We start from the raw sequence: 14384 nt of genomic DNA, 5'->3' as shown, positions 1-14384 counted from the left end.
TGTTGTCCTGGATAAGACGGGAGAGCGGTGGCAACTGAGTGTCTGATGATGTTGGTCAGTGTCTCAGAGGGAAGGAGTGTCAATCGAGTCCATAGTAATGAGTAATATTTTACGCAAGACAGCAGTAAGTATGTAAGATAATGTGGACTTACTGCTGCCGGCAGAAATGAAGTCATTTTTTTGCACACTTGTAGATTTTTCATAGCCCTCATTTTTTGCAAAAAAAAAACGAATTTTGCGGTTTCAGTTGGGGTTTCTTCTCGAAATGGAAAATTTGGATGTTACTGCTCTTTTGGATACGTAAGTTCTCCGTAAGTATAGTGAATAATGTGTCATTTTTTGCGCACTTGCGGATTTTTCATAGCCCTCATTTTTTGCCAAAAAAAAACGAATTTTGCGGCTTCAGTTTGGGTTTCGCCTCGATTCGGAAAATGTAGTTATTACTGTTGTCTCGGATAAGACGGGAGAGCGGCGGCAACTGAGTGTCTGATGATGTTGGTCAGTGTCTGAGGAGGAAGGAGCGTTAATCGGCTCCGAGTGGCGACTCCGCTCCGGGGAGCTTTGGCTGCGGAGACTCCGACTGGAAGCCGCGACTCCATGAGTCAGTCAGACCCGAGTGCTCGGTGTTGAGTGCTCAGTGCTCCCGGTGAGTTGTGACTTGTGTCTTGTGTCATCGACGCATCATGCCCTCGTGGACGCGAACGCTCTGCCTCACCGTCAGCCTCCTCTGCTGCATCCTTCAGCTCGCCGGTGAGTACCCCCGAAGACTCTCCTCAGCGAACCCTTCTTGGTCCTAACTCCGCTATGCGGAACAGAGACGGAAAAAAAAAGAGACATTGGATCTAGAGTCGCACACTGAAAAAAAATTCTCGGCGTTGTTACCAAGGACCGTTGGTACAGGTTACCATCTCACTTTCTTTTTACACTAATATTGTAATTTTTACCAAGAACAGACTCGTGTGAAAGGCCTACCTAATAAACCGATATTTTATGACTGTTTCAAAATGTTCAGCTGTAAGAATATCATTTTTATTGCAGTAATCAATTGCACGAAATACTCTTGCCATTCTAATCGATTAAGCTTAAATCAAGAACCAAGTCTCTTAATTTGAGCGGATTTCTTTCGAGTTAAGTAAATCGATTGAATCAAGAGTCCTTTTCTTGTCAATGTTTATCAAGAAGAACTGGATCAATAGATCCTGAATTGTTGTAATTTTCTTTTCCATAGTGGACCAGAGACGGAAAATGAGGACTTTGTGGACCAGGTGCATAAGTGCAGTTTTTGCTACTTCGAGAAATACGTGTTTGAAATTTCGAAATTACATGGACACTGAAAAAAAGTCGCTTGGATCTGGAGTCCGGACTCTTAAAAACATTGACAAGAAAAAATACTCTTGATTCGATCGGGATTTTTGCTTTGATCAAGAGGAAATCCGCCTAAATCATGAGGCTCGGCTCTTCGGTTCAAGACAAAATCGGATTGAATCAAAGTATTTTTTCTCGTCAATGTTTTTAAGAGTCTGGACTCTGGATCCGAAGCGACCTTTTTTCCAGTGGATCCTTATGGCGGAAAGAAAGTTCAAACTGACTTTTTGATGCTTAAAAATTGGAATTTGGGAGCGAATTTTTCAAAAAATACGCATAAGAACTAGATTAATTTGAAATCATTAATATATATCAATTTTTAACTGCACTTATGCGCCTTGTCCTCCAAGCTTCTCAAATGAAATTTCACAGGTTGACTTTCATGGAATTTCATTGGAAAGGATATGTCCTTCTTTCAGCCTGTTTTTCAAAAATTTAAAAAAAAAAATAAGAAAGTCTCTACGGGACCAGCTTCACTTTTCAATATCACATTCCGCTTCTTATCAGCAAAGATTTCACGCTCATTATTTGCAGGTGCACTATTGGACCAGGAATGCAAAATGAGAGTTCACGGGTTAACCTTTATTGAATTTTATTTAAGAGGACAGAACCTTTTTTGCCCTGAACTTCAAAAATTTTAAATGAGAAGGAAAATGTTTCCACGTGATCAATTTAAGTTTTCAATATTATTATACCCTGAGACTGAGAATAGTTTTTTTTTTTAGAATTTGTACTGTATAATACGGGCAGTACTCGGTGTCCAAAGTTGTTTCGCTTCGCGTTTTTTGTCAAAAATAGCTGAGAGTTGCTGATTTTTTTATACATTTGCTGTAATTAAACTATGAACATTATGTTCCTAACTATGTACATATGTATTTTCACTATCCACAATTCCAGAGATGCAAAATGAGATTTGACTCAGTTTGGTGAATGAAGGCGGTAAGAGGCTTTTCAAAAAATTGTTGATCATAAACGCATATTGTTCAAATAATATTTTCCATGCTACCGATATCAAAAGTGCACATTCCAATTTCGCAACATGGATTTAGAATTTTATGAGCTGTGGGTCGCAGTATAGCCTCCATAAGTTGGATCGTTTTTCTCGGAGAAAAAAAAAAAATTGATTCGGATCTTTGAAATTCATTTGAGTCTCTTCTCATGCACGTAGAGTTTAGGTTAAAAAACATGGTCCTGAAACAGAGTAAAATGGGTTTGAAGTTTCATTCCTTTCCATAAATCTCACTTTAAAAAATATGAAATCTCTTTGAGCTCATGCCCATGCCCACAAGTGAGATTTTATCGTAAGAAAGCACAAACTGATTGCGAGGGACGCACGGGTCGTAAGACATCAGTATGTTGGAGTTTAAGGCACGTTAGCTAAAACGGCGTATACCAGTAACATGTTCTGTTTTAACGAAACTTTTTTACACCATAGCTATGACTACATGTCAAAATCTTTGTCTCTGCATTATTCCCTTGTGATAAACTTCCACATGTATGCACGAACTCAAGGAATTCTCATACTTTTTCAAGGAAGTTTTGGGTTACTTAAATGCAGTGGTGAGAGCGTGATGGTATCGCAGAGAAGTTGCCTTCCTGCGAGCTGATTGTTGAAATTGATGGACAAAGCTATAGACAAAGAAGGCAAAAGGGAAATGTAGGGATCCTATTGGTGGAAGCGGTTGGTTCCAATGGACAAAGGAGGTAAGTATAATAGACTAACTAATGGCAACCCAGTAGAGACCCTATACTTAGTTCATAATTTTCTCCATTAGTCCAAAGAGCCACGCTGAGCCACCCATTTCAAACAATTATAGGATCGCTCCATACTCCCTTGTCTTCTTTGTCTATCGCTTTGTCTATAAATTTCAATAATCAGGTCGCTGAGCGTTCCCGTGATCCAATTTTAAAAAATGAGGGTTTTAACTAATGCTGAGAGTATATTGCATCCAACTAACTGAGTTACTGGTTTTACTCTAGCATTATCAGTTCGCGAGAAAATCTATAGGAGACCTTTCTCTCTGCATGATCGTCGCACATTGTCGTTTCCTAGTCAACAAAACTTAACTACGAGTATACAATCATATCAACGTTGCTGAAATTCCACTCGTAAATTGTATTTCCAAAAGGCAACTATCGGGCATTTTTGACTGAAAATTTTACTTTTCTTTCCTCTCATCATCGGCAAATTTTTGGACAGAAATTGCACAGTCATATCGATGGCTGAAGTATGAGACCACGAACCTCCGTACACGACGTTGTAGACTTCCAGTCCTACTTTATTTTCTCCTTGGATAACTAGTCAACGTAATAAAAAAGCTCTGTATAAAGTTCAAGCTGTAAAGTTGACTTTAACTTTTTTGAAAAAATAAACCAGGAGCGGAGATTCTGCAACTCCGCAAATGACATACGTGGTGACGTTTTTTTAGCCATCGATGTATTTTGTGAAAAATGGAATCCTCGTTTAAGTCAAGTTTGCAATTTAAGAATGGAGTTACTTTCCTTTGTACGAGAAAGACGACAGGTCCGATGGTAGCTCATTGAAATAAAAATGTTGCACATGAAAGTTTTCTGCCGACCACTTTTTATAAGCAGACCTATATTCCTCCGTGAAAGTTGATTACCCTTTGTTTAAATTCAACCTAATTTATCCTGGCAAAAGAAGGCAGATGGGCAGACGTACTCCTGCACCAGCGCAGAGCGTTACACATGCCGCGATTCCTCTGCCAAATTAATTGGCATACCGCGGTAAATACCACGCGCGGTGAAATTTCGGGCTTTGTTTCAAATGCGGCATCTTCCCTCATCCTTGAAAAGTTCACTTGGCAAAGAACGCAAAGCCGTGAATTAATGGTGCAGTGGCGTGGCGTGAATAATCGATTATCGATATCTCGCCATTTGAAGCTATGGTAAAGAATCGATTACTAAGGCGTTCGCTGCGAACACCCTGATAATCGATCTTTTTTCATAGGTTTAAATGGCACCACAATCGATATATCGCAATTCACGCCATGGTGGGCTCCAACGTCAACCCACTGTCTTAATTAGAGGAAAGGTCATTTGTTGAGGTATTCAATTTTAAATTCACCGCATTTCTCACACGATCGGAAGAGATAACTGTACGTAAACATACATGCGCGTGATTACTGTGTAATCTTATCACTCTGAAATGACTATCAACTCAACTGCCATGGTAGCGAAGAGAGCAGTAAGTGCAAAAATGAAGTTTTGAGAAAACGGGCTCAGAAGTTTCTGACCGAAAAGTGTTATTGAAAGAAGCGTTCTTTATCAAATTGCCACTAATCGTCCGAAAGACTCTTAGAACCCTGGTAAAAAGTGGCGATAGGAGCTGCGTTTCAAAATACCATAGGAGTTCTTATAGCCGACGAAAAAAGGCTATAGAAAATCATATAGCTGGCTGTAGAAACCGGAGCAAATCATATAGCCGGGCTATACGAAGCTATAAAAAAGTATACAGTCGGGCTATAGTTTCTATCGCCGGCTATAAAAGGCTATAAGATATTGTGTAGAAATTTGTGTGCTTTGGAAATCATTAAGTTTTTTACGGAACTACCTTAATGTTTACAAAACACACATTATATTTTCCTTTAAAACACATTTTTTTTCATCAATTAAAATGAGAATAATCCATACAGAGTGTGCAAACATTTCAGAAGCATGAGTTGAAAAACGCTGACTCCGCGAAATTAAATATTAGAGCCTAACACAAAGCGGAGGTGCGACGCACTGGCGCCTACAAACCTAACAGGGATACTTCACGCATTGCGCAATGCGTGAAGTATCCCTGTTAGGTTTGTAGGCGCCAATGTGCGTTTCGCACTCTCTGCCCGCCCGCCGCGCCGCAGCGTGCCACGGCATCTGAAGCAACTATTTCACACCAGAGGTATTGCACAATATCATAAGAAATTGAAGGCGCTCCAACATATTAAGAATGACTGGCATCCTTCAAAAGTACGGAGCTTTCCTCGCAAAATAAATCAAGATACCACGGCACAAAAAGAGAGTGGTAGTCCAAAAACTAACTAAGTCCTAGTATCCGTATTTAGTATAACGTTTAGCATAAACTTTATCGTCTGGCTGTTGCTTAATCGCCATTGGCTATAAAAGGCTATAAGAAATTGTACAGCCGGCTACAGAAGCTATTGGAAATCTTACAGCCGGCTTTAGGTCTATAGTATTTTGGAACACACATTCTACTGCCAATTTTTACCAAGGAAATCGTTTGGATGATTAAAAACCCACAGATTTTATTTCAATTAGGTACATAAAAAGGGTATTTTTCATTTCATGCTAGGCTATTGTTAGGCAAGACAGCCGTAAGTGTCATCTTCTTCATGCTTTCTTGGTTGCGTTTTGGACACATAACAAACACATTTTCAGGTTAGAAATGGCGGCATTTTACTTGAAAGTACGGTTTTCATTAGCTCTCTGGAGGAATGTTGTCACTTACTGCTGTCGGTCTGAAATTACATCATTTTTTGCGCACTTACGGCTTTCTCAAATGTCTCGTTTTGACACAATTTAGATGAATTTTGCTCTTTTAGCTATTTCAGTGACTTCATCTCAAAGAGATTAAACGAATTTTGAAGGAAACTCGATTTTGAAAATTTGACACTCGCTGCTCTCTTCGCTATCACGGTCGTGAACTACATCTCATGATATAAATTGAGGGGCTTGAATGGCAAGGCATAGAAGTGCAGCTATTGAAAAAATTGAGATATTAGATTAGATTGAGAGCCATAAAGCTCCATATAATTTTGAAATTTCAAACAAGGATTTATTGAGATAGTAAAAACTGCACTTATGCGCCCGATCCACCCAGCCCCTCAATTATGTAAGCTTACACAGTTCTTTGAAAGGCGAATGGCAGCATGCCTGTATTATAATGTGGTTCTTGTGAATCTAAAGTCTTAGTAACTACTCGTGAATTAAGACCAGTCTGAACCCAGTAAGCCACCAATAGACCAATTGGACGTATTTCTGCTAAACGAAACTAGGCGCAAATTTCAGTTCCTTTTGAGGATTTTAGAATCTAGATGGAAAAGCATTGCGAGCATAGGACGGAACGAGCTCCATGATCCGCAGCACCCGCCAATCCAACCCCCCCTCTTCTCACCCTATGGCGCTTAGTTCCGTTCGGCAGAAATAAGTCAAATTTCCTTGTAAGTTATGGAACTTTGAATATTACCAAAGTTCAGAGTTTTTGGAATCTCTTGATTTTGTCAATGTTGCTGAGCTGTTTGCCTCTAAAGCTTGTTTCGAACTCACGAGGCTGTCAAAAGAGTTGAGTGCTAGGTCCGCGCTGCAAGAAAGGGGGGGGGGCAAACATGGGCGGATAGCGGGGGACGGGGTTGGAAGCCGGAAGGGGCCTGCCCCCCAGAAATTTACTTGGATTTCCTCCGGAGAAAAAAGAGATTTTGCGAAATATGTAAGTGATGCTTTTGCCATGTTTGAAATTGTATTTTAGTCAATTTTTTGGTAAGAGCAGTTCATAATTTCTCTAGAGACGTCTCAATTCCCAAAATTTCCGAGTATTCCGAATCTCTCGCGGTAGAGTGTTTTTCTGCACTTCTAAACCCCCCTTGTTTGGGTGTCAATCTATTTTTCATGAAAAATTTTCTGCTCTGTCCACGGGGGCAAATGATATTGTGTGGTATCCACATGAACTCTTCTCATGCCTGGAAATGTAATCGATCATGTGTAGGTGGGAAATCCGTGTCGTCCCAACAAGAGATCCATGTATTGATCATGTTCAACTGCCACTTGTAACATTAATGTCTCTTGCAATGTTATCAAGACAGTGTACTGCATGGTATCCTTTACAATATTACCATGCTTTTGAATGATTTATGATTTAATTAGAATATCTATATCTTATCAAAAACTCTGGGCCATAAAATCGTCGCTCTCTTAAGTTTTTAACATAAAGGCGTAACTACTTACACTGCCGTGCTAAGGAAGAACGCCGCATGAGCCTTCAGACGTTGCCAAGTTTCCTTCGATGAAAACTGAATCTACTGGGAAAATTTTGGGTATTTTTTTTCAAAATTTTCAGACAATTTTGTACGCACTTTAATCTAAAACATATGAAAATTTCAAAGGAAAATGTGCATGTCGAAATGCCGTGGCGCGCCAAATCTGGGAAGGACCTCGTGCCCCCTCGCAATCTAGGTGCAAGTAAGCAAATTCAACTTCCGTTAAAAAAAAAAAAAAAAAAAAAAAAAAAAAAAAAAAAAACCGCAGAAAGCGATCGGAAACGACCAGAGCATGATGCATCTCGTGCGCTTTGTCTCCGCGGGATTTTTCCCAAGTTCGAATCGCAGGAATGAAACTTCTGGGCTTTTCTCCCTTCAAACAACGCAACGAAAGTTCTTCCTTTTCTTTCTAAGCCCGGGACTCCACAGCGACTCTTAGTTGGCACTGTGATTAGTATTGCCTGACTCGATATTTTTCCCAACTTCGCAAGTGAGATTTTCCCCAGGACAAATCCCATGAAACGTCATCCATACATCGATACCTCTCCTTTCCAAATCCTGTGGATCAAATTGCCAATCTGAATAAATCGAATATAGATATTCACAAGGGTCGAAAAAATTCGTGAACTATCGAAGAAAATTTGGCAACGTCCTAAGGTTTATACGAGCTATGTCCACCACTGCTGCGCTAAGGAAAAATGCCGTATGAACATTCGAGAGTTGCCAAATTTTCTTCGATAACATGTTAATTTTTGAGGGAATTTGTGGATATTTTTCCTTGAAATTTTCAGGGAGTTTAGATGAAATTGCGCACACAATTATCTGAAATATTGAAAGTAAAATATTCATAATTTTACCAGGAAATTCGTGTTTTATCAAAGGAAATTGGGCAACGCCTGGAGGCTCATACGGCGTTCTTCCTCAGCACGGCGGACCAGCCTCTTCAATTTATTGCTAGAAATACGTGTAATTAAAACTAAAGACTCTATGATTACTCCTCCTCACGTGCGAGGGGTGTGGAGGGGGCTTGAGCTTCACCTAGTCCCGGCAGTGCATAACTTTTCCGACGCTTCATGTTTCAGAGCTGAAAGCGCAGCACCGGCGCTACAAGCTGCGGCGCATTCTGCCTCCGGTTGCGGGCCACGTTCCGGTCTACATCCAGCACGGCAGCAGTCCGCCGGACCTCAAGGCAATTTACCGGATGGCCTCCTCGCTCCGGCACAAGAGCGAAAAGAGCGCCTCCATCGATCGGTTCTACAAAGCGGCCGACGGCCCCTCGAAAACCAAGATCAAGGCCCACCATCCGCACTCCTGGAGCCCCTACAGAGCTGCCCGCCCCAAGATCGTCCGCACCTACAAGATGACCCCCAAGCCCAAACTCCACCACTCCAAATCATGACCAGTCCCCATTCCCTAGATTTAACCCGTGTAAATATTGTGTATTTTTGTTGTTGAATATTAAATTATTGTTTTTTAACTGCGGTTTTTTTTGGTCGTAGGACTACGTCTTTCTCTACCTCGGATGGGGGGGGGGGGTCCTTGAATATGCAAGAAGACAGATAACCGCGACGAATAACACGGCATATAATAACTACTGATAACAGCTACTGAAACAGCCACTGATAACAGCCACTGATAACAGCCACTGATGACAGATATTATTGATGACGTCATTTTAGGTATATCTGGACTCAGAATTTTTTCTTGTTAATCCAGATTTTGGACTCGGACATTTTCCGCCATTTTTGGTCCGTTAAAGTTGTCATCCTATGGTTCCATTATGATGTCACTAGCGTATAAAATTTTATCAATTTTCTTTTCTCTCTGTTGGCGAATCACTTTTCATTTCTCATCCTAGAGCCAAAAGCAACTCTCGGTCAAAGTGCTCTTAATTTAAAAGACGCACTGTGCAAAGTGTACACTGAAAAATACGATGTCTGACGCCTCAAAAAAATCTCACATTTCATGAAGACAGAAGTGGAGGATTATGACAAATAAACCGCATTAATATCCCCAGTCTCCTCGCGAAATCTTACAACTTCTCAAATGTGATGCGAACATCATGATATGAGTGCATCCATCATGTAACTTAATCACGCAACCATCCATCAAAGTCTCCTCGCGTCTCGCTATCATTTCTCCGCATTTCTAAGAGAAATTTTCTCGGCGGATCTCATTACCTCTGTCCAGATCCAGGGGTCACCCTGTCTAATCAAAAGTCAAGTTTACATCTGAGCACTGTTAAAAAGTCGGAGTACACGCCGAGTGAATGGTCTGAAAACTGTTGAGAGTAAAGAGTGAAATCGGTTTCCTTTGAGCGTTCATAGCACCGGGTTCCATCTCACGCCATATGGGAGCTCATCATACTTCTGATGAGACTTCATTTGAACCACGAGTGCAGTGGCGTAGCGTGCTTTGCGATAAAGCGATTGATCTGCCATGTAAACCTATGGAAAAGAATCGATAAATAGAGTGTTCGCAACGAACATTTTCTCAATCGATTCTTAACCACAGCTTCAAAAAGGAAAGCGATAGTCGATCAGTCACGCCTCGCCTCTGCACATTCGAGGTTCATAGGCAACCCATTTGGAATTAAATGGACTTCAAATGTCAGACCATGTTTTCAAAGCAAATAGGAGAACGTATTTCTTGGTTCAGTGCATTCAATAAAATTTGCATGTTATTAGTTTCAAAGATCTCCGTAACATAATTTTTCAAAGAGGTGATGTCCTAGACTAACAGTTCTCATTGAGCACACGAATGAATGAAATATCGATGCCAGACATCGAGAAAGGCGTATCTCTGATAGTGAAACTGTTGGAGCATTTCTATTGGAGGGACTCGCAGAAAATTAAATATTTTTTTGCTACTCATTCAATTATATTCACGGAACATTTCAAGGAGCCTGGTCTCTGGTTCGCTTTCTTCTGACGAAGCAAAAATGATCGGATATTTTTGAGCATCGCAATGGAGGCACACAATTCTGGACGTCAGACATTAATACCTATAGTTAGAAGTTTTACTGATAAGAAAGTCTGGAGAAATTTTCACAAATTCGAGAAAAACGCCCTAAGAGTTGAAAAATTACATTACCAAAGTAAGCTATAAAATCGAATATTAAGAAGGAAATATTTGTATACTATTTCCCCGTCACCTGTGCCTTAAAACCATTCATACTATGGGAAGAATTTCCCAATAGTGACCAACGACTCAAACTTTAAAAAGTGTTTCTCAACTCCTTAATACACGGTGTACTCGTACCATTTACTTTTCAATTTATCGTCTGCCGGACAAAAAAAACATGGCTATGATATTTTAAGGTTGCCGCAATATTTCCAGTCATGGATCGATGACCGACGTGCAAAACTTCGTATCTCCGTTTGCGAAGTTGCAGACTTCCTATCATACTTTATTTTTTCTTCGGAAAGCTAGTGAGTGTATTTTTTCCAAAACTTTCGTGATTTTCCCTCTCTGATAGCAGAATGTTCTGTTTCAATTTCAAGCTATAAAGTTGGGTTGTTATCCTTCGAAAAAATAAAAAAGGAAGGGGAATTTTGAAACATTGCAAAGGGAATACGTGGTTTCGCACTTTAACCGCATCGAAATAATAGTGTTACTATGAAATTTTTGGGTAACCCCCACTGAGAATGTTGCCGATTTTTCTTCCAATCATACTGAAGAAATGAGTGACATTTTGGACTTAAATTGCGCAGTTAGATTCCCTTTAAAATTGAGTTCTTTGAGTTGCGTTTGCAACATTGGATACATTGGAATGTTGTAACATTTCTTTGTCTGGAAAACAACGAATTATACTGCCGCGACAGCAAAGAGAGCCGCAAGTGCAAAAATAAAACTGTTAGAATATGGACTCTGCAGCGCCTGAGCGTAGGCGCTATGCGTTTCACACCGACTGCTGCTGAACGCACTGTGTTTGACGCAATGCGTGAAGTATTCGTGCAGTCTTGTAGGCGCTAATATGTGTTACACGCCGACCGCCGCGTCGAGGGCTTCTCCTTTTCATCTCAAGTCCTCGTCATCATTGCTCTCTGCGCCGCGCCGTTCCAGGCCAAATTGCGTGTTTGGTTCCTCTCTTTACTCGACCAATTGGATTGCATTTTGCAAAAAGGAACCAGGAGCAATGCCATGTTGCTAAGATTGTGCAACTTCACCCTTTGCAATAAAACTACTGTAATAATGAAAAAATATGAAATTTATACGGTAATTTTGTCTTAAATTTACAGGTTTTAGCGAGTAAAATAGAAAATGTTTATAGATGATCAGAGTTTTTCTTTCAAGACAAAAGAAGTTGCACAATCTTAGCAACATTGGAATCCTCGTGGTTCCTTTTTGCAAAATGCAATTCAATTAAAGGTGCTGTCTCTTATATCGACACAAATTAGAAATTACCATACTCTCAGGCAGTGGAGATTTTGTCACCTTTTCTTGTTTGTAATTTTTTTTCCGAACCCGATATTTTTTTATACCTAAATTTAAAAAAAATTGCAAAATTTGCCGCCACGGGCCGCGGCCCATGTGGCCACCCCCCGGTCCTGAAGTTTAGCCGGAAATTCGTGCTTTATCAACGGAAATTTGGCAACCCATGAAGGTTCATACGGCGTTTTTCCTTAGCACGGCAGCATGATTGTGAGTCATCACTCCTGAGCTCTCACTCGGTCAAAGCGACGCGCGCCACGCCGATCTAATAAGGTGAGAGACACCGCACAATGGATCAAGTCGATAGGAGAGGTCGGACGAAATTGGGAAACTGTAAATGCTTATAAATCCGTTTATACAAAACTTTAAGGTTCTGAAAATGGTTCCATTGGTTTCCTCGTAAAATTTTCTTCCAAAAGCACCTCTCGAAATTTAAAATGTGACAGAATGATCATCAAAATATGCAGTTATAGTGAAAAATTTCATATCCGACTTCTCTAATGGAGAAGTTGCATGCAACTTTTTCATTGCTTCCTCTGAAAGTGCTTAAAGGGCCGATTTCACAGTAGTTTTTTCAATTGTCTTCTGTTATGGGAAGTGGTATAAAATAGATTTAAAAGTGAGAAAATGCACCGCCCAGTGACGTCATTTGAGGGCATTTCCCATTTAAACACACGTATTTTAGCAGATTAGATCATTTTGTCATTGCTTCTCTAATAATTGGACGCATTTCTGTCAAACCGAACTAAGCGCCAATTTGAGTTCCTTTTGAGGAATTTAGAATGCCGGATAGCGCGCTCTGTCAAACGGAACTAAGCGCCATGGAAAAGCATTGGGAGGATAGGACGGAATGAGCCCGACGCCCAGTTCCGCCGCAGATTCAAGCCCCCCTCTACCCTCCTCCCCCCATGGCGCTTAGTTCCGTCTCGAAGAAATACGCCCAATTGTTCAATTCATGAACTAATGGTATCCTCGTGTTCAATTCACTCAGTAAGTTCAACTTAAACACGAAATTCATCAAATTTCAGACAACTGCAGCTTTTCTATTGACTCTATCCACTGTGCGGCGTACGGTAATGAGTGGTCACTCGGTAAGCCTGATCGGCCATCAACATTCCTCGCATCATCCGCGCGTAACACGCACCGGCGCAGGTTTCGAGCATTCTTCATAATTATATTCTCACATAATCAAAGGAAAAAAGTGGGACTCCGTTGGAAAGCGCGATTTTTTGAACACGGCTGTCACATTGAACCAGAATTCGTCGATGGACGTCGATTGGGCACTCGTGACATATTGACGGTGTGAGTCGGCAATCACATAACGCGGTTTGCGACGTCGCAGACTTCCTGTCATACTTTATTTCTTAAATGGAAAACCACTCAACGGCAATGTAGATGTTGCATGTGTGAGGGATTTACGATTTGACTGTTGATTCTTACGTAAAAGTTCGCGAGAAACACGATGGTGCCACTGGTTTTCTCTGAAATCAACACCCAAGCTCAAAAGAAGCTCTCAAGTTTAGGCCAAAATGGGGGGAATATCCCACGCTATCCTGAGAGTCCACCTACATCAAGACGAACTTTCCATGCAAATGATAGGAAGCAAATACATCAGCAGGGATGCCATGTTTTCAATCTTAGAGTCCCCAATTAAAGTGGCAGCCCTGTCAATGTATTTGCTCCCTATCTTTTGCATGGAGAGTTTGTCTTGACGTAGAGGTGGACTCTCAGGATAGCGTGGGATATTCACTCCATTTTGGCCTTCACTTGAGAGCTTTTTTGAGCTTGGGAGTTGATTTCAGAGAAAACCAGTGGCACCATCGTGTTTCTCGCGAACTTTTACACAAGAATCAACAGTCAAATCGCAAATTCCTCACACATGCAACATCTCCAATTCTCCATTCTTTAAAACTGCCGAGATTTTTCTTCTCTGTGCGAGTTAATGCATAAGTTCGTTCAAATCTTCGGTGCCTTTTTTAAAATAGAAAATGACTGATTATAAACCTGTATCGAACACATCGCCTTGCAAAAAGTTCCTTGTTTTTCTGATTGTTCAATGCGAAATTGTTCTGCGCAATGTGGCAACGTCATCATAAAATGAAAATCGAATGCCGAGAGGAATAGCAGATGTGCGATGAGTTCACTGCCAGACAACTGACGCGCCAACGCACGTCCCTTCAAAGTAATAAAATGGTCCCAAAACTTTCGGGACGTCTAAGTCAAACTTTGATTTTTGGCAATCTGCTTTAGAGACACTAACTTTTGGTCAAGCAGAGGTAAGGTTTAGCTCTACCCCACACCGGAAAAAAAGTCGCTTGGATCTAGAGTCCAGACTCTTAGTAACATTGACAAGAAAAAAAAACTCTCTATTCAATGGACTTTTTGATTGAATCAAAAGGAAATCTGCCTGAATCAAGAGGCTTGGCTCTTCGATTCAAGGTAAGATCAGATTAAATCAAGAGTATTATTTCTTGTCAATGTTTTTAAGAGTCTGGACTCTAGATCCAAGCGAATTTTTTTCCCGTGCACGCCGCGCCGCACAGTGGATCGAGTCAAGGAGAGGTCGGACGAAATTTGGAAACTGTACAG

General features: G+C 40.8%; 1 protein-coding gene across 1 annotated transcript; it reads left to right on the top strand.

The window, feature by feature from the left end:
- The first annotated feature begins 448 nt into the window (after window positions 1-448).
- On the top strand, window positions 449-8838 carry LOC109040714 (uncharacterized). The gene is made up of 2 exons (XM_019056721.2): window positions 449-750; window positions 8444-8838. Exons 1-2 carry the CDS (start codon window positions 684-686, stop codon window positions 8758-8760), a joined length of 384 nt encoding a protein of 127 aa, XP_018912266.1. The 5' UTR covers window positions 449-683; the 3' UTR covers window positions 8761-8838.
- The last annotated feature ends 5546 nt before the right edge of the window (window positions 8839-14384 follow it).

This window comes from Bemisia tabaci, chromosome 5, assembly GCF_918797505.1.
Source record: "Bemisia tabaci chromosome 5, PGI_BMITA_v3".
Lineage (NCBI taxonomy): Eukaryota > Metazoa > Arthropoda > Insecta > Hemiptera > Aleyrodidae > Bemisia > Bemisia tabaci.
Note: the sequence above shows the minus strand (reverse complement) of the source record. Positions and strands in the feature narration are given on the sequence as shown.

Excerpts from the sequence above, each read along its gene's own strand:
- LOC109040714 (XM_019056721.2), top strand. The coding sequence starts at position 684 with ATGCCCTCGTGGACGCGAACGCTCTGCCTCACCGTCAGCCTCCTCTGC. Across the intron at positions 751-8,443 it reads CTGCATCCTTCAGCTCGCCG|AGCTGAAAGCGCAGCACCGG; the intron begins GTGAGTACCCCC and ends TTCATGTTTCAG.